A 19,524-nucleotide genomic window follows, 5' to 3' on the forward strand; every position below is an offset into this window, starting at 1 on the left:
ATCCTACAAAGTATTCGGGAAAATGGTCAAAGAGAAAGTCTTTGATTTGTACAAATGCAAAAAAAAAAAGTGTTGGTTAGAACATCATTATCTAATAGCAAAACGACTAATGTGTTAATAATTTATGCTTTTTACAACGATTTTACTATATATATAATTTATGTCTGTTTGTTTCACGCATCATAGTAAATATAATGGAATTTGTCGAAACTGTCATCAAAGTGAGAGGGTGAGCGCTATAAACCCAGGTTAAATTCACCATTTTCTACATTTGAAAATGCCTGTACCAAGTCAGGAATATGACAGTTCTTGTCCATTCATTTTTGATGTGTTTTGTCATTTGATATTGCCATGTAATTATGGACTTTCCGATTGGATTTTCCTCTAAGTTCAGTATTTTTGTGATGTTACGTTTTAGACAGTAATTAGATACTGTTTGGACAAATAATCGTATGCTTAAAACAATTACAGAAATGGCCATACACAAATTTAAGTGAATAGTTCTCCAGTACAACTATAACATGTATCCCGAGGGCTTAAGATGACTATGTCCAAATCACGGAATCTAGAAGGTCAGCTAGAACCAGTTGTAATCCTGCGGACACAAAATAATAGATAATCATACCCAACAGCTATCGGAACTGGAACATTATATCACTCATCACCAGAATTCATATTCGTCAGGATTCTTTATTTAATTTCTAAGTCGACTACACTATACGTTGTAAATTTTTGCATTAATCAGAATCAACTTTCATTCAATCTTAAACAACGCTCAGGAATAAAAAAAGTAAGAACTTTCATTTTTTTGCTAATCAATAATTTAGATATTTCTATGTCAGCGCAAAAAAAAAAAAAAAAAGAATAGGGTTTTCGATGGAAACAAGCTTATTTATAAAAGGGTTCAGATCTTACATTTGTTTACTAGATATGGTTCGCAAAATACATCTGGAAGATTGTTTAAGGTTTTTAAGGTATAGGTCAATTTTTGAATTATGATTACCATTTTTAAATAAGAGTTAGAAGGAACTTGAGGTTTCTTTTTATATATTTTTTTATTCTATCTATATCTTTAATGAGCCTGTCTGTCTAAGTTTTGTCAAAATAAGAAAAGAAATATCACTAATGATAAATCTATTCACAAGTAAATAATTCAATCTCATTGAATTCGTATTCATGAAAACTTCAGTTTAACACTTTTGCAAGGGAATGATTACGCATTAAATAAGGTTAAGGGACGTCAACACTGGGAGGGAAAAATGGTTAAAACATTTGGTTGACTGATTCGATCCTCAAAAACCCATTCTTGTATATGTAAAAACGATATTAAGATATTGCAAAGTGCACATAAATTTAAGTTTTTGGCAAAATCACTGGTGAGGTTTATAAACAGAAGTTAAAATAATAATCGAAAAATAAATAAGTTAAGATTTAGAAAACGAATCTTAAGAAATGTTTGTTATTCATTATGAGCATAGAAAAATCAATGAATTGTTTTCAATGATCAGTTTTAGTTACAAAACAGATAAAAAAAAAACTGCAATTTATAAAAACAGGATAGGCAATAGGTTGTCTTAGTTTTAAAACAAATTTGAAACAGATGTATTAAAGAGAGAGGAAATCTAATTCCGAAGATTATAAGAAAAATCATTGCCAATAGTCAAAAAGGGGTCATGAACAAACTCAGAGAGTGCGTTATTAAGTTTTATTACATGTAATTGTTTGGTCATTTTGATAATATTGGACGCTCATCTTGGTTTATGTGAATAGTAAATAAAGGACACAGATGGTTTCATGATCTTACTTTACTGAACATTCTTGCTGTCTACAATTATCTCTATCTATAGAGAACTTAGCCCAGTAGTTACAGTGGAAAATATTTTGTAAAAATTTACAAATATTAACAAAATTGATGAAAGCTCTTAAAAATTTATTATACAGAGAATAACTTCTTAAAGGGTCAATTGACCATTTTGTATCATCTAAGTTATTTGTCTTACTTTGCTGTACATTATTGCTGTTGACAGTTTATCTCTATCTGTAATAATAATAAAGATAAAACCAAAAGCTGCAAAAATTTTCTTAAAATTACAAATTCAGTGGCAGCAACCCAACAACGGGTTGTCGGATTTGTCTGAAATTTCAGGGTTGAAAAATCTTGACCTAATAAACTATTTAATCCTCGACAGATTTGCTCTAAATGCTTTGGTTTCAGAGATATGAGTCAAAAACTGCATTTTACCCTATGTACTAATTTAAACCATACCAGCCATCTTGGTTCGTGGGCGGGGTCGACGGACACGTGTTTTAAACTAGATACCCTAATGATGATTGTGGACAAGTTTGGTCAATTTTGTTTTAGTAGTTAATGAGGAGAAGATTTTTGTAAAAGATTATAAAAACTTACGAAAAAGTGTTAAAAATTGACTATAAGGGGTAGATCTTACTTTACTGATCATGTTTGCTGTTTACAGTTTATCTCTATCTATAATGTTTAAGATAATAACCAAAAAACGGCCAATTTTTCTTGAAATCACTTATTCCGGGGCAGCAACCTAAGAACAGGTTCTCCGATTCATCAGAAAATTTCAAGGCAGATAGATCTTGACCTAACTAACAATTTGAATACGTCATATTTGCTCTAAACGCATTGGTTATAGAGATATAAGCTAAAATCTACATTTTACCCCTTTGTTCTATTTTTAGCCATGGCGAACATCTTGGTTTGTTGGCCGAGTCACCAAACATATTTTTTAAACTACATACCCTATTAATGATTGTGAACAAGTTTGGTCAAATTTGTTTTAGTAGTTTACGAGGAGAAGATTTTTGTAAAAGATTATAAAAACTTACGAAACATTGTTAAAAATGAATATAAAGGGCAATAACTACCTAAGGGGTCAACTGGTCATATTGCGTATGTTGACTTATTTGTAGATCTTACTTTGCTGAACATTATTGCTGTTTACAGTTTATCTCTATAATATTCAAGATAATAACCAGAAAACGGCAAAATTTCCTTAAATCCTTTAAATCACCAATTTAGGGGCAGCAACCCAAGAACAGGTTGTCCGATTCATTTGAAAATTTCAAGGCAGATAGATTTTGACCTGATAAACACTTTTAATACTGTCAGATTTGCTCTTAACGCTTTGGTTATAGAGATTTTACCCCTATGTTCTAGTTTCATTAAATTTGGCCCAGTAGTTTTAGAGGAGAAGATTTTTGTAAAAGTTAACGACGACGGACGACAAGTGATGAGAAAATGTCAATTGGCCCTTTCGTCAGACGAGCTAAAAATGAATGAATGACAGATGTGTATCAACAAACAACCACTGAATTACTGGCACATATATAAAAAAATGTGGCGGGGTTAAGCATGTTAGTGCATTTTTGTTCCTCTTTCTGTGTGAATTTGTTTTAGGCATTGCAACAATTTGAGCACGTACTGTGATCTAGTTTGACAATATACGTTTGTTTTTAACAGATAATTCGATATTTTAGAGAATGTATTGATGCATACATAGAAATTGCTATCTTTATTTTTCGAGACTTGAATAACTGAGTGAACTAAAATCGATTAATAACGCTCAATACAATCTTATTAAACAGTATAGAAAAAAGAGATTGAAATGTTCATAATGTCTAACTGTATTCATATTAGAAATACTTCTTGGTTGAATTAATCCTTATTCTTGATGATCTGTTTTACAAATTCAAATTTGACGTCATTTTTTTGTCATTTTTTTATAATTTCTAATATGACGTCACTTGGCGTTGAGGTTTTGACTTATTCGGATGGTCTATATATTTTGTGTTGCATTTTGTCGGGTTTTGTAATATATTTCGGTTGTTTCCTGTATCATGTATATTTTTAGTATAGTCATTTTATAAAATTTACTGTTTGCAAAAGAATAAATTATTCTAAATAATAGGGATGTTCTGGTACCTAACAGAAAACCCTGGCCTGACAATTTTTATGAACTGTACTTGTTTCGGTTTTCAAACTTTTGTATCTGGGCGTCACTAGTAAGTGTTGTGTGGGCAAAATGCATTTCTGGCGTATTAAAACTTTAAAACTTGTTGCCTTTTGTTAGCTATTATTCGTGTGTTTCTTTGTCAATTGTGTTCTCCTATTTATTTATATTGTAGTCCAGTAATGTTGTGTTGTCATTTTAGTGTTATATTGCACATGGCCATAAAATAGGGAGGTTTGGCATGCCACAAAACCAGGTTCAACCCACCATTTTTTCCTTTAAAAATGTCCTGTACCAAGTCAGGAATATGGCAATTGTTATAATATAGTTCGTTTCTCTGTGTGTTACATTTTAACGTTGTGTTTCCGTTGTGTCGTTTGTTTTCTCTTTTTTTTGAGTGTGAATTCACATTACTATAAGACGTGTCACGGTACTTATCTAACCCAAATTCATGTATTTGGTTTTGATGTTATATTTGTTATTCTCATAGGATTTTGTCTAAAGCTTAGTCCGTTCCTGTGTGTGTCACATTTTAATGTTATGTCGTTGTTCTCCGCTAATATTTAATGCGTTTCCCTCAGTTTTAGTTTGTTACCCCGATTTTGTTTTTTGTCCATAGATTTATGAGTTTTGAGCAGCGGTATACTACTGTTGCCTTTATGTATATTACACGGGTATTTCTTTTATTCAGATGTACATTTTGTAATTAGTATCGTGTCTGTATAAATGCAAATATATAAGCTTAATAATGCATAATAGCTTGCATGTATAACACTAATACCTATTGCAAATATGGTATCTTAAATGTCAGTCATGTTATCGTTTTTTATGACCAGTTTTGTATAACAGCTTTCTTGAGGGTTTTTAATTTTGCTGTTTTTAAAATAAGATAAAATTGAGAAAGGAAATGGGGAATGTGTCAAAGCAACAACAACCCGACCATAGAGCAGACAACAGTAATAGATATCTATTTAAATTTTTTTTTTTACCATTCTTAAAAGCCAAACCATTAAACAGACTTATTTACAAAGATATATTTACGATACTGTTGTCAAAGATGACATGTTTTTGAATAAATATTGATTCTCTCAAATGGTCTTTGCTTCGGAAATAAACATTTTTTTTTCTAAAAATCAGCTTTCGGCATGATAGGGGTATGTTTTTCTCATGTAAGTTATGATGACAGTAAATGCATTGCCTAACGACATGGATTGTGGTTAATTTTCATATGATAGAGGCACTAGAGGTCCTGAGTTGGCATTTAAGTAATTGCTAGTAGCCATTTGTTAATTTTTGTTAAACATTGTCATTTTGCTAGGTTATTGTGTGATCTATTATAACATTAGACATCGGAATTTTTGAAATAGTGTGACTGTGAATATTAATGTTTGTTTGTTTATTCTGCATCATCAATATTTTTTGACGTTTATTTTCTGTGATAAGTAGTATTGTGATGTTTCATGTTCTCTGTTTAGGTTGTTTTCTCCATGATATATTCACCGTTTCCATTCTTTATTCAATCTTGAAATGTATCTTAATTTTGAAATATTTTCCATGCCAGTGCTATGCATGTTTAATAAACTGACATGTGCATTTTAAAATGCACTGTTCAAACTGTTCAAAAACAACCCGCCGAATGCCAATCATTTCACATGTACATGTATAAGCAAAATGCAGGTGTGATGATTATAACGCTGCACTGAAAAAATTATCGTTTTTTTTAGAAAAATAAAAAATTTCAATCTAACTACATAAATTAATCTGATTGACTCTTAACGCATCCGTATTCAATTATCATGATGTTATGGATAATTTAATCCCTGCACATCGGAAATCCGTAAAAGTGTGTTGTCGGGAACGCTTTTCTGGCTTTGTCATAAGCCTTTGTTGTATAATTGCCAATGTATTTATTCCATCTATATATTTCATCTATGTATTCTATTGTTTCAATTGTATACCAATTCGTAATCTTCATACTTGTTTAAGATAAAATTGAGAATGGAACTGTTTACTCAATAATATGGCTCCTTTTGATTATATAAAACATCCAGTATCATAAGTTTTATGTCAAGATTTAAGATTTTAGGGGGGGGGGTCATTGCCAAAAATATCATACCACTGGGGGGTTACCATATAAAAATATTTTAACTAGGGGGGGGGGGGGGTCACACAATAAAGGTGTTTATGTCTGACTTGTACATAAATTGTTGACAAAATTGAAGTTGATAGTGTAAACTGTAAAGCACCATGCAGCAGGATATGCCTAATTTCTCAAGGCCAGTGAATCTGATCACTCCTTATCACAGTTGTATAAATTTACAATTCATAAATTAACAACTCTTTGAAACGTTTCTTCCTAGTTTTGACCCCAGGAAACAGTGAGTTGGAAAGGTTTCTGGACATGCATAATTAACGTTCTATAGTTATGATAGTGTTTAAATAATTTTGATGTGATTCTTGAGATGAAATGGGTGTGTTTATATAATTATCTTGATGAAAGCAAGGATACATGTTAGTTATATGTCCGTCACGTGGTAATAGGTATACTTATTTTATGAAATTATTACAAAGATATCGAATAAGAATAAAAGATGATCTCGATATTATAGGTATATCCCTTCTGTATTCTTTAATTTTTAAGGTAATATTTTCTATTCGTTAGTATTTTTTGCCCTTTTTTCCTTTTATTCATATGTGAACACCAGTGTTCTCTGTTTTTTTTTTTATTTTTTTGTCCATTATTCTGTAAATTTTATCCATTCTCCGATATTCTTTCCTATCCAGATTTCAGACCTTAATAAAAAAAAAAATCCTTTAAATATACATCTGTACAAAACAAAGAAAGGCCAGAGGTTCCTGGCTTGCTTGTATATTTCTTTATCTCAAAAAAATCGTTTACATATTTAATCAAGAAAGGACAAGAACCATTTAATCGGTGTTATTTTATTTGAACTTCCTAAATCATTTGTACATTGGAATCCTGAACACCAACCCCTCCAATTCATAACTATATATTTGAAAGTTCAAAGGTTAAAAAAAATAGGATACAAGGGCCTGTGATTGGGATTAAAATAACAGTCAGTTTATTTACCAGTATACTGATAAAATTTGTAGGTTGCTGTAAAATAAATTAATAAATTGGAACATACATTTTTCTGTATATTTTTTTCTATTTTTCACGTTTCAGATATTCCTTTTTGAAAAAAAACAAGAAGACATGCTGTTTGTTATACTCGGAGCTTCTAAAAGCCGGTTACTATGTAGCTGGTCACCATCTCCTCAACACAACTGGGAATTCTTTTTTTTTTTTGGGGGGGGGGGGGGTCAGACTTTTGAAATTATGTTCTTAGGGGGGGGGGTCATTATGTGGTTTTATAAAATAATCGGGGGTTCCAAACATAAAATTTTATATCAAAAATTTGAACCAACCCCCTCAGCTGATAAATAATGACCATTCCCTAAATATTTCCCAACATTTATGAATATTATTTCATATGAATGATAAACGCTTGACAACAGATACATATGTGACTAGAAAATAAGGACTTTTTATATAACAAACCAATAGTCCATCAATATATTTACGACCAAATAAATGGATAATTTAATCAAGATTGAACCAGATCTGTATTTTTATGTAAACATATTTCTTCTCGGTTGAGGTGCATAAAACCAGTGACATTTAAATCAAATGATGTCAACTATCACAACATTACTAATGTGTATAGTAAAGTGTGTTTCAAATATTACCGGTTATATATAATATAATATGTAGCCAGGTATATCATTTTATAAAATACTTCTGAATGCAGTATTCAGGTTAACCACAGTTAAGAAGTTAACCTTACATACACTATGGATTGAAGATCTGTTAAGAAATTGTATAATTCGCGTCCGGGTTCATGTTATGGAATTTAAACTTGAATTGTTTTTGCAACAATGATATTTTTAACGGTTTTACATAATAAGTTGACAGACGACACCTCTCACAGTTAAACAGATACTTATACGATACTGGTACATGTAAGTACATTTGTATGTTTACACATAATGGGTGGTATAGGATGTAACTTTCCTTGTACACTAATATAGAGTACACATACTACACGTTAAATGTATACACAGGCGTTTGAGGGTGTTCAATTACGTACAATGTTTCGGTTATTATTTCCAAAAGATACTAGTTAAAAACTTAAGAATATCAATACACCTACAAGGCCACATACTTGCCTTCCACTTGTCATAGTTTCTAAAAAGTATCGTAGCCAAAGTGATGGTAGTTTACCTTGCATTGTGGTGATGTAGGATATTAAACCAGTTCGAAAAGAGTATTTTATGGAAAGTTCATCTTAAATACTAATAATATGCAAATTTCTGTAAATTCCATCCCTTTTCATTTTAACTACTGTTAATTTTATTTTATCTCACTGGGTGGGATTCGTATGTGTGTGTGAGTGTGTGTGTGTGTGTCGGGATTTGAGGGATTTAAGGCATAAATGTATATGTCCTTAGGGACTCATATTTAGAAATTTTATCGACATAAACAGTATGTACAATATTAGATTATTTACCATACTTTGGCATTAAGAATAAACAATCCTTAGAAAGGTTCGTGGCAGGTGCACTTTTTATATTTTAAACTTCAATACTTTGAAATCTTCCCAATTTGTAGCAAACGCACGACTTATAACCCTAACACTACTTATGAACAATATTTATATATTCACAAAACAATGATAAATGCATAATCAATGATAATTAACACATTATTTAAATAATAATATAAGTTATAAGGTAATTGATTGTTTATGCCATGTAATTTCAATTGATATATAGGTATTACCAATGTTATTTCAAATGATCGGGCGGAGCTTACGTTTTAGTTTGCATAAGGACAGTCTATTTGCAGATGTGTGTGATAAGGATGATTACCGTAATAATTCTAACTGATCTCTAATCACCTATCAGTGTCATCAAAGGAATTTACAAAAGAATGACTGGGCACTTCATTGATGAATTTATTCTAAAACATCTATCTATAGATGGACTGGTTTATTATGAGCGAACCGGTTAAACTACGCCCAGTCAAGTGAAATAAATTTAGTAATAAATTAGTAAAACAAACACACACTTTTTATATATTTATGAAGAATTATTACAATAAGATATAAAGCCAGGGATACATTGCAGAGAATATAATAGAAAAAAAAAGAATATAGAAAAAGTAAATATAGAAATGTTCTTCGAATTTATATAAAGGAAAAAAAAAACCGAACATTTTAAACAATGACGGAGAAAGGGCTTAAACAGAAAAATTGAAATCTCTTTAAAAATTTTACAAATATAGTTTATAATTAAAAATGTTATCTTAAAAATAGACCATTATTGAATTTTGTGATAACATTTTGTGTCGTTATTTACTTTGGAAATCCATCTTACACTAGTAAGTAAGGCAATTCACAGTTAGATATTTAGTTTGTTACCAATATATAAGTCATACAGAGTCTAATCAACATTAATACATTATATAAAGGTCAAGATTGTACCTTACATCCTTTAGCGACGGAGCCATCTACCCACTTGTTTATGCATTAACCACATGCACTACAGGAACAACAATGAAATCAATACGGTTCAACGTACAATATTGCTCCCTCTTGAAGCATGTAGATGATGTTTGGAGGATGACATTATCAACCTAGTGATACTCCTGCAGAAACTGCAAACACCTTAGTGTTGAGTTCAATTCAATCCTCGGCATGTCTGTTAACTTATAGTGAGCAGAAACGAAAATTATTTTAAAAGGATAACAGACGAAGTCACTCGAGGATAACAACATGACACTGTTGTACCAATGAAGCATGTTGATGATATTTGGTTGAATGCACTAGAAGAAATAGTAGAAACAAGCAGATCACTTTAGATTTGGAGAGATAATATCACCAACTAAAGAAATATACCTTTATACCTTTATCTTCGGGTCTTTATATAAGCTAACGGCTTCCACTGACCCTTCATCTTGGATTTTCGTAATGCGATTTCTGGTCTCATATAATATGTCTATATATATTAGACTTATTAAAAAAACTTATTGGTATATTATTTACAACCAAACATCTCTTCAGTTAAGCATTATTAAGTACTAAACAGGTTGTAAACATCATCCTCACAACGTACGTGCTTTGGAAATGACAAAAGGCTAGTGATCTAAACCGAAACTTCAGGGTAACAAAATGACATTAGTTGAGTATGCAAATGCAGAAATCATATTTTATCATTTATTACATTTTGTTTGACTTGTTAAATTCGTTCTAAACTTTATCCTATTATTTGACTGTGAACATATTGTAGGATTTAATAGAGACCATGATAAATCGATTTACAACTATTAAACAGCGGTATACTACTGTTACTTTATTTAGCCTCTAATCAATTTATGTTTTATAACTCTTCATTTCTTGGAATTTTTTAACTTAGGGCAACATTTTATACAATTTTAAACCTACATTTAAATATTTTGGCTTAAAATGAATGAAACCCCCAACATGGATTTTTTACAGAGGTCAACCCCCTGTTTTACAATGCAAGAATAGGAGAAATAATTCGTAAAATTTCCTAATGCATATTACACCACACACATATCCATACAGGTAATATAAAAATGATTCAAAGTGCTTTTTTTTGTAACCTACTCGTAATAATGCACGAACTATTTGATGCTCATAGCTCATAACTTTAGTTTTCACACATTATAAATGTTATACATGCTATATTATTCATTTTTTTAAATATCATTTGCTTCTTATGATCTAAGAAAAAAACATATAGCTCGTATGCTTGCACTAACTTACCAAAATAAAGATTAAGTTTACACTTTAACATTATTTACATTGTTTTTATAGTGCCGATTTTTAAGTCTTATCAGAACTTCCCTAAGTTAAGATTTGACTTAGCATACATATCCCGATATCCTTATCAGGAATCGCTTCCTTATATTCTTACGGAAGGGTGATTTTTTTTTTATGGGAGATGCAATTGCACGCCTCTAGCATACTAAGGAAAACAAAAACATGTGTAATATTTCGCTTAACGTAGGATATGAAAATAATAGACCGTCAAAGGTAAAATTACAAAAAAAGAACAATTCAAAACGTCCCTTTTGTAATCTCGAAATCAAAAGCTCACATCAAACGATTGAAAAAAAATTGTAATATTCCAGCCTCGGTACTGGCATTTTCTTATGACAAATATGGTGTATTAAAACTTATTAATGTTAAACTTATTCTAATTTAAAAAAAAAATGCATTTACAGTGATTACGGTGGTAGCTAACACCTTGACTTCAATTAATTTGGCTCGTTTAATTTCCATAAAATTTTGACAAAATATTAACTTTGACCCGTTGACGAAAATATTAAAAATTAAACCACACACTTTATCGGAAAATTTTCATTGGATGTATAGCAGTATACAAACACAAATTTTGATCATTGAGAACCTTCATATTTTCTTAACAATATAACTTAATTAAAACGTTCAGCTGATTTTACAGATTCATCTCCCTGTAGTGTTATGACCCACACTAAACTTTGATGACATAACGCTTATACCTCTGATTAATAATATGCTTATTTATGTAAATTTGGTAATGACACCACATTAAACATACTGGAAGATGTAGATGACAAGACATTACTGTAGAACTAATTTATTTATGTTATGTCGTAAACAAATTTTTACTCAGTTATAAAAGATCTTTCATAAAAGGGGGGGATATGGGCCAGGAAGTTTCTGATGTATTAAGTGTGTGATCATCATTTATACGTTTAAGAGGCTGTCCAAGTAAATATCAGACAAATCCTATGATATGGGTGGCACAACATAATTTTTCCCCACTGAATTTTTTGTTCCAATGCAATGTTTATATCATACAAAGGATATATATGTCAAAAATATTTTTGAATCAACAGTGGATGGCTCAGAAAATGATTTTAAAGTTCACTAACAATGCAACAAAATTTTGTACAAAAGGAAGAGTTATCTCCCCTTTTCAATGAATTTTCAGTGCTTTTTATGTATTTTTTTCTCTTTATTTGTTTCAGTTAATAAAAAAACAAAATTTAACTTTGAGAAAGAATAAATTTGTGATATGAAATAGATGAAAACATTTTGAAAACAAAATATGTCATGTGCCATCCACTGCCTGGTTTTTCCATGGACAGCCTCTTAAACACTTACGACAAAGAAGTTACTTCGGCAGAAGATAAAGCAAGAACAGTAAGTTAACTCAATCAAAGCTAAATGTGGTTGTTATGTTTATATAAAGAGTGAAAGGAGGATTAATCATATTAATTCGTTCTTTGTTGACTGTAAGATGTTTAGGATAGAATGTTACTGGGAAGGTTAATCCGGCAATCCTTTCAAACGCAGGGAATTAAGTTAGATTTTGTCATACCTTAACAGAGTGTTATTTTCATTTGCTGTACTCGTTGGTATTTTCGATTGCTCAATGTATTCATATATGGTAGTGGATTACTATATATACATGTTTTATCGTTTTATCTTACAGATTTGCATTTTGTTGAGAGAAATTATCAAAATGGTTTGGAATCCACCCAACACACTCAGTGCATCTAAAATGCCTGCTCTTCTGCAGAATCGGGGAATTGTTTTTGGTTACCGTCAGATTAATCAGCCGTGGAGTTATTATGCGCGAAGCATCTGTCAATTTCACAACGAAACCTTTAATATATGGACGCATTTGATAGCCATAGTCATACATTTAAGTATGATTTACCAGTATGCCGAGGAATGCGACTTTTATCGTGACAAACACTCATGGACATTATTAATTTTCAGTGTTTGTTGTATATATTCGACGACAATAAGTGTAATAGCACACATTTTTCATAGCAAAAACATTGATGCACATTACAGCTTATTTCTGTTTGATTACGCAGGCGCGTATATGTACGCGTATGCTTCCGGTTTGATAGCCATTTACTACTTTTCAGATTCATATACCTATGACATGATCGTAAATGGGTACTTGGTCGCTCATTTGATATTCTCTTTTGGTGGCGTTATTCTCATGTGTATTATGAAAACAAGTTTTGGACATAAAGACCACCAGAGGACAAGGAAAGGCCTACTTAGCTTGTTTTTTTCATTGCACGCAATTCTTATGTCTGCAACAGTAGCAAGAAAATATTGGCTTTCACTTAATGGCAACAAAGAACATTTAGCGTCCATTACTAACTATAATTGGGTATATTTATATTTTATACTTGGAGGATTATCGTACAGTTGCCACTCGCCAGAAGTGTTTTTTCCGGGCATGTTTGACATTATAGGACAAAGCCACCAAATATTTCATATATTTGCAACACTGACTCAGATATTACAAATTCGCGCAGTGCGCTTTGAAATCTCAAAAGGGAACGCTCCATATGGACATCCATCCTTGCCATTATTCTTTATATCATCAACAATGTCTTTGGGAATTATCACTTTTATATGTGTGTTTATCATTAGAAAATATTTTCCAGTACAAACTTTGAAAAAAGAAAAATAAACACAATTGAGCTGTTTTCTCAGTCAGTCTCCAAATCGGAGAATGAATATTTTTTATTTACTGTCTCCAATCAGAAATAGCAGAGGTTTGTCTTTATAATTTTATTGTATAGGTCATTTGTTGATTTTATATCTGTTAAAGAAAAATATGAACTTTTAATGAAATATGGCCATGAAATAAAAAAGAATTCATAAATTATCAAAACGGTCACAATTTGATTATTTAAGGAATCTACTTCAAAAGCATCTTTGCTGATAACAAAAATTTGCTAAGTTGTCGTTTGTTTATGTAATTTATACTTGTTTCTCGTTTCTCCTTTTTTATTTAGATTAAACCGTTGGTTTTCCCGTTTGAATGGTTTTACACTAGTAATTTTGGGGCCCTTTATAGCTTGTTGTTCGGTGTGAGCCAAGGCTCCGTGTTGAAGGTCGTACATTGACCTGTAATGTTTTACTTTTATAAATTGTTATTTGGATGGAGAGTTGTCTCATTGGCACTTACACCACATCTTCCTTTATCTATGATAACAAAACTAAAACTCTTAAAAATGAAATTAAATCGCAGTCCTTTTACTAATGTCAAAATAAGAAGGTCGATCACATCAAATGAATTGAAACATATTCTTGTCTTGGTACAGACACTTCCATATGTAGAAAATTGAAGATAAAACATAATAACCATATCACAATAGCCGGTGCCAATTACCAAACCACGCCGAAAGGATATAGCAAACATAGAGTAAACAGTAAAGTTTAGTTATTAACAAAGACACATTAAAGAATCTATACACGTAATTAAGACGATAAACAACGCTAGTACCTAGAATCTATACGTCACGACCATAATGTATTATTTGTGAAGTTGATACGGACTATTTATCATCATGGTCTTTGTATCTTCCTATAAAATAGAACGAATCGTTCTTTGACATAAATTTGGTTCATCAATTTTTTGCACAGACACTGGTGATATTATAAAGTCTGTGTAGCAGCTGCAAGCTCTTGAATACCAAATAATTTGGGAAATGTATGTCCCATATTACAATCGTCAAGAGATGACCGGTCATTTCAAATTCGAAGTATTTGTCTAAAAATAAGGCCGCTGTTTTGTTTGATTTCTAGTTCCGAGGGATATATAAATGGAACCAAATCGGAAATGATTGAATGCTTAATGAAAAGAACATCATCCGTATACCTGATTGTGAAATTAAATGATTAGCTTCTTTGTCTTCTTGTTTTAGTCAACTGTCTGAAGGAAGTAAGACTGGCATGAAAATAAAAATAAGTTGACAAGTAGATGCAGACAGTTCGTTCCCATAGGAATGCCAACATTTTGTTAAAAAAATCTACCTCCTAATTCAACAACTACAGATCTGTATGTTGTTAATAAGACACTCCAGCATACTGGTCACTTGTTCTTCTGTGTAGCATGTTTTACCTTTTCGTTCACTATCAACAATTTTTTTCTGTGGAAAAGGATTGTGGAATATTTCTTTCGGGTGATTTTTCAAATTCACATGGGAATTTGTGGTATACAGTGTTCAATATTCAGAAGTCGTAATAGGATCAATTTCGAATAACAAAACATTCAAATTTAGCAACGTATTCCTAAGCGGAAGATTATACGGACAGAAGAGGAAATATGCTTAAGGTGGTACCCAATACCTTGACAAAAATTAATTTGGCTTGTTGAAATTCCATAACAATTTGACAAAATATTAACTTTGACCATTTGAAAAAAATATAAAAATTTCTTAAAACTTGAACCAATCACTTTCTCGGAAAAAATTGACATTTGAAACGGGAGTGTGTTGTTATCTATTATTTACCATACTTAACAATATGAATCTATATTGTTTGTGGTGAGTTATTCCAGTCTGGAAATATCTCCATATTTCTCAAAAGTGAAGAGAGATACACTAATGATGTAAATACACAGAGAGCCGTGGTGTAGTAATAGCTCATCAGACTCCCGTTCCGGGGAGAAAGTTTCAGGGTCTAAAGGACAAGGTTCACTTATGGCACAAAATGGCCTTAAATATCAACTTCATCATAAAACAACAAACGGTCACGATTTGGTTCGTAAATGGGTCTGTTTTGAAAGTCTTAATGCTAAATACATCAGTTCTTTTCATAAAAGTACATAATATTCTCCAAAGTAAGCCCGTTTTGGACATTTTGTAAAAATATGATGATTTTGTACATGTTTCAGAGCTAAAAGCTAAAAGCATAAGAAACACCTTGGCCGCCACGATCCAAAATATATGTTTGTCGTAATAGTATTTCTATGTGAAATTTTTAATGTTTTGGCCCGATTAAAAAAAAAACCCATCAAAAATGTAAGGCCAATTTTGACCCTTCGTGAACCTTCTCCTTTTCGGCTCTCCCTTGACACCACTGCGAGTATGGTCTGGAGGAACGATGATAGTCCGTCGGAAGGGAAAGATAAATGACTGACCTGTGTTAAGAGAGAGCCATATCTCTTACATGTCATAGACACCCTTGTAGATTTCGAAAAAGAGCAGACTAATGGAGCGACAAGGCTGCACTCGCACCTGCAAAATGAAAAGGGATTAATATAAGTTGCAATAACTTGTTTCCCAATCCACTATAAAAAAATATGTTTAAATTAATACACAGATCCTGATCAATTCTCTCATTTGCTTTAATGTCATATTTTTAATTATGTTTTTCCCTTTCTATAAAAAGCGTCTCATTTGTTTTGCATACCTTCCATATTAATGGTGAAAATACGCATCTTGTTATACATGATTGTAAATGAAACACCCGAAGATTTGACATGATTTTTTTTTGGACGTATAGAATTATGTATGTGACACAACTCTCCACAAGAGACAAAAATGACACAGAAATTAACAACTATAGGTCACCGTAAGCGGTTTTCGGAACAAAATAAACTGACAGAAACATAGATATCTAGCAAATTATGTAAAGACCATTGCTAAACAAGGTAAGGTAATCTATTCCACTTATAAACTAACGTATTGGTGATAACATTTTCTTTCAATTTTGAATTGGGTTGCAAATGATATATATTTTATGAGTATCGAGATAACACAGAATATCTAGCGTGTCAATATTTACCTACCTTAAAACAGCGGTTTTATGTTACCTGATAAATAAAATTATCGCACCCTTAAAGTGTTGAAAAGTAAAATGATGATTCCGACAACAAATGTAGGCATGTTATACAATATTGTAAAGATAAATCAATTTAGATTTACGATATAACAAGTTTTAGTGGGGTTGACAGCCTATAAAGCGGCATATAACGGAACTTCGTCACCACCTGACATTTTTCTAAAATGCAAGTTAAGTACCTTGTGTTATAATAAGGTATATAGGAAATGTTTTTCTGAGACAAGTGCCTGTGTAGAAAACGGTTGATTGAACCTGGTTTTATAGCGCTAAACCTCTCACTTTTATGACAGTCGCATCAAATTTCGTTTTTTACATAATTTATGTATGTGTAGATTTATTTTCACCGAACTATCATTTGATGAAGCTGAACGGTTCATATTAATCGTTGGTATTTTCTTTTGTAAGGGAAAGTACCCATGTTGAAATGAAAGCTGTTAAATGTACCAAGGTTAAATATATCCGATCTTTCAGGTGTTAATGTTTTCAAATCCTAATAAAACTGTCATATTTCAATGTTGTTAATATTTTTCAATAAAATATTGTTGCTCAACCTGCACCCTCAATTTCGCTGCTAAGATATGTATGACTATATATCTCTGATGGAATTCGTAAGAAAGTAAATGAGATGATTTAAAGTCTAAGCTTTACTTGCAATCATTAAACACTCTAAAATATGAATAAAATTATCTATCAGCTTGGTGCTTAATTCAGAGTTATTATGGTTCTATAACGTAACAGTAAACCAATCTGGGTACCTATTGATTCTGGAGTAAAGATTCTAAATCTTCTTTAATTTACTTGGCAGGAAATTGTACAAGGCATTATTACATGCAGACAGAAAAAAATGTCAATTCTGCAAAGTTTGTCGGCAGTATTGAAGTATAAAGGATTTTTTTTAAAGATTGGAATGGGCAGAAATTTTGCCTTGCAATCGGCAACCAACAAGGTCCATAATGATGTTATAACAAGGAACCTTAACCGTGCAGAGAGTATGAAATTCGAATGCACGGTACATTGTTTTCCATATCAAGCAGACATACAGTGTAGCTATGTATTTATACATCCAGCAAATCCGAACTGACGACTACTTCAGCCACAGTTTTACTTGTCTTTTTTTGGAACCTAAACTTTAAATGTTATTTGTTTATGTACTATGTTTTACCTAACTCTTAGTTTAGTTCATTTTTTTCTGTACTGTACATAATGTGTATTTCTCTTATGTAAGTTGTCTTATTTTATAATGTACCATTTTTTAACTCTGAAAATGACATATGAATATTTTAACTTGTCTGTATATATTCATTGCACATGATGTAAGACAGATCAAGTGCCCCCGTTGAAAAGGAGCAGTCTCTAAATAAATATACATATTTATTCACTGTGAGTAAGGTTGTTCTGCGAGAGAACGTTCTGTGCTGGTGATTTGGTCTTGACTGGTGCTGGTGATTTTTGAAAATATGTAAACAAAGACTAAAATGATGATTTTTTTTACGTTTAAAAAATGGAAGGAAACAGTTGAGATGTTTTATTTTGTTTTTTTATGGGTTCATAGGCAAACAATTAAAAATTTGACCCTCTAAACTGTTTAAGTAAGCGTAACACAAAAGTGCTCATTTTTTTAGAAAATCTAGAACTGAAAAAATAAAAACAAAAAAGCTCCATGAGTCCGCTTTCTATACCCAAATCTAGAAGACAAACTTATTTTGTGAAAAACCAATGCAATTTATTAATCATCAGTTTAGACATGTTCTGATTCCGTGCTGGTGGGTCCTGGCATTGTGCTTAAAATAGTCATAATTATAGTACTTCCTGTAAGAATGTCCTTCTATAGTAAAATAACACTATTTTTGCGTAGTTTTTTTTTTTTTTTAAATATATAGCGTTAACAGCACTATGCGAAAATAGTATGCCTTGCTGTTGCAACAGACTAATGATTTTCACGTCAATCATTGTCAATTTCACGTGAAAAGGCGGAGCTTAGTTGCTTTGACAGAGAAACGGGTTGGATGTATTAGCCTGCCACTCAATTAACTATTTCAATTGAAAAATAAGGGAAAAAAAGTAAATATCATTTAAATTTTTGTGACATTTTAAAAGACTTTAATATATTGTAGTTTCTGTTAGACCGTTTTCGTTCTTTGTTTGCTTCTGTTTACTGCCGTTGTACGGTCAAAATTGTTTGAATACTTTTAAAATAGTTCTCACTACGTCACTGTTTTTGTAAGTTATCGAGTACTTCGGAAATTGTTAAGAAGAAAAAAGGGAAGGAGTATGGAGTACACATTGTTTAGACAATATCCAAATCAACACTGGACAATCAAAGCTATGAAACGATGCCTTTTTAGTTCTGCTTCATCTTACAGTCAGCATGAGTTCATAATTTCAACAATGAACAAAATATAGATACCTCATGGCAAGTTTAAAACAACCTCTAGCACCAGCTTAAGCAGTTAATCTAATTCTAACAATCAAGTAGACAAAATCAGATTTCTTTAAGACAAGTGAACATATATATATGCAGAGTTACATAAAGGGCTTCTGGCTATCAAGCTTTTTTTTTTTACATCACAATAATCACTATTTGAAATAGTAAACAGTCAGTATAACAATGATATTAATGTTGTGTTTAACACTGACTATGGAAAATAGTAGCCAGGGTTTGAGACAATAGAGCACTCCCCTTCGGGTCGTGCACTATATCTCTCTCTCTGGCTACTATTTTCGCATAATCAATGTTAACATTATTATATAAATAGATACATTTTTCTTTTAAAGTAAAAGTTTTAAATCTTACGGGAACCCTCCTTCCCCTC

General features: G+C 31.6%; 1 protein-coding gene across 2 annotated transcripts; it reads left to right on the top strand.

The window, feature by feature from the left end:
* The first annotated feature begins 688 nt into the window (after positions 1–688).
* On the top strand, positions 689–13,757 carry LOC143042171 (membrane progestin receptor alpha-like). 2 transcript variants are annotated; one of them, XM_076214442.1, is made up of 2 exons: positions 689–790; positions 12,546–13,757. In XM_076214442.1, the coding sequence occupies exon 2, from the start codon at positions 12,576–12,578 to the stop codon at positions 13,548–13,550; it is 975 nt and encodes a 324-aa protein (XP_076070557.1). In that variant the 5' UTR covers positions 689–790; positions 12,546–12,575; the 3' UTR covers positions 13,551–13,757. The 2 variants fall into 2 exon arrangements, with proteins under 2 accessions (XP_076070557.1, XP_076070556.1); XM_076214441.1 differs by lacking the exon at positions 689–790 and adding an exon at positions 7,695–8,000.
* Positions 13,758–19,524: the final 5,767 nt, after the last annotated feature.

The sequence above is a fragment of the Mytilus galloprovincialis genome, chromosome 8 (genome assembly GCF_965363235.1).
Source record: "Mytilus galloprovincialis chromosome 8, xbMytGall1.hap1.1, whole genome shotgun sequence".
NCBI classification, from domain to species: Eukaryota; Metazoa; Mollusca; class Bivalvia; order Mytilida; family Mytilidae; genus Mytilus; species Mytilus galloprovincialis.

Coding starts and splice junctions, on each gene's coding strand:
- LOC143042171 (XM_076214442.1), top strand. CDS start 12,576: ATGGTTTGGAATCCACCCAACACACTCAGTGCATCTAAAATGCCTGCT.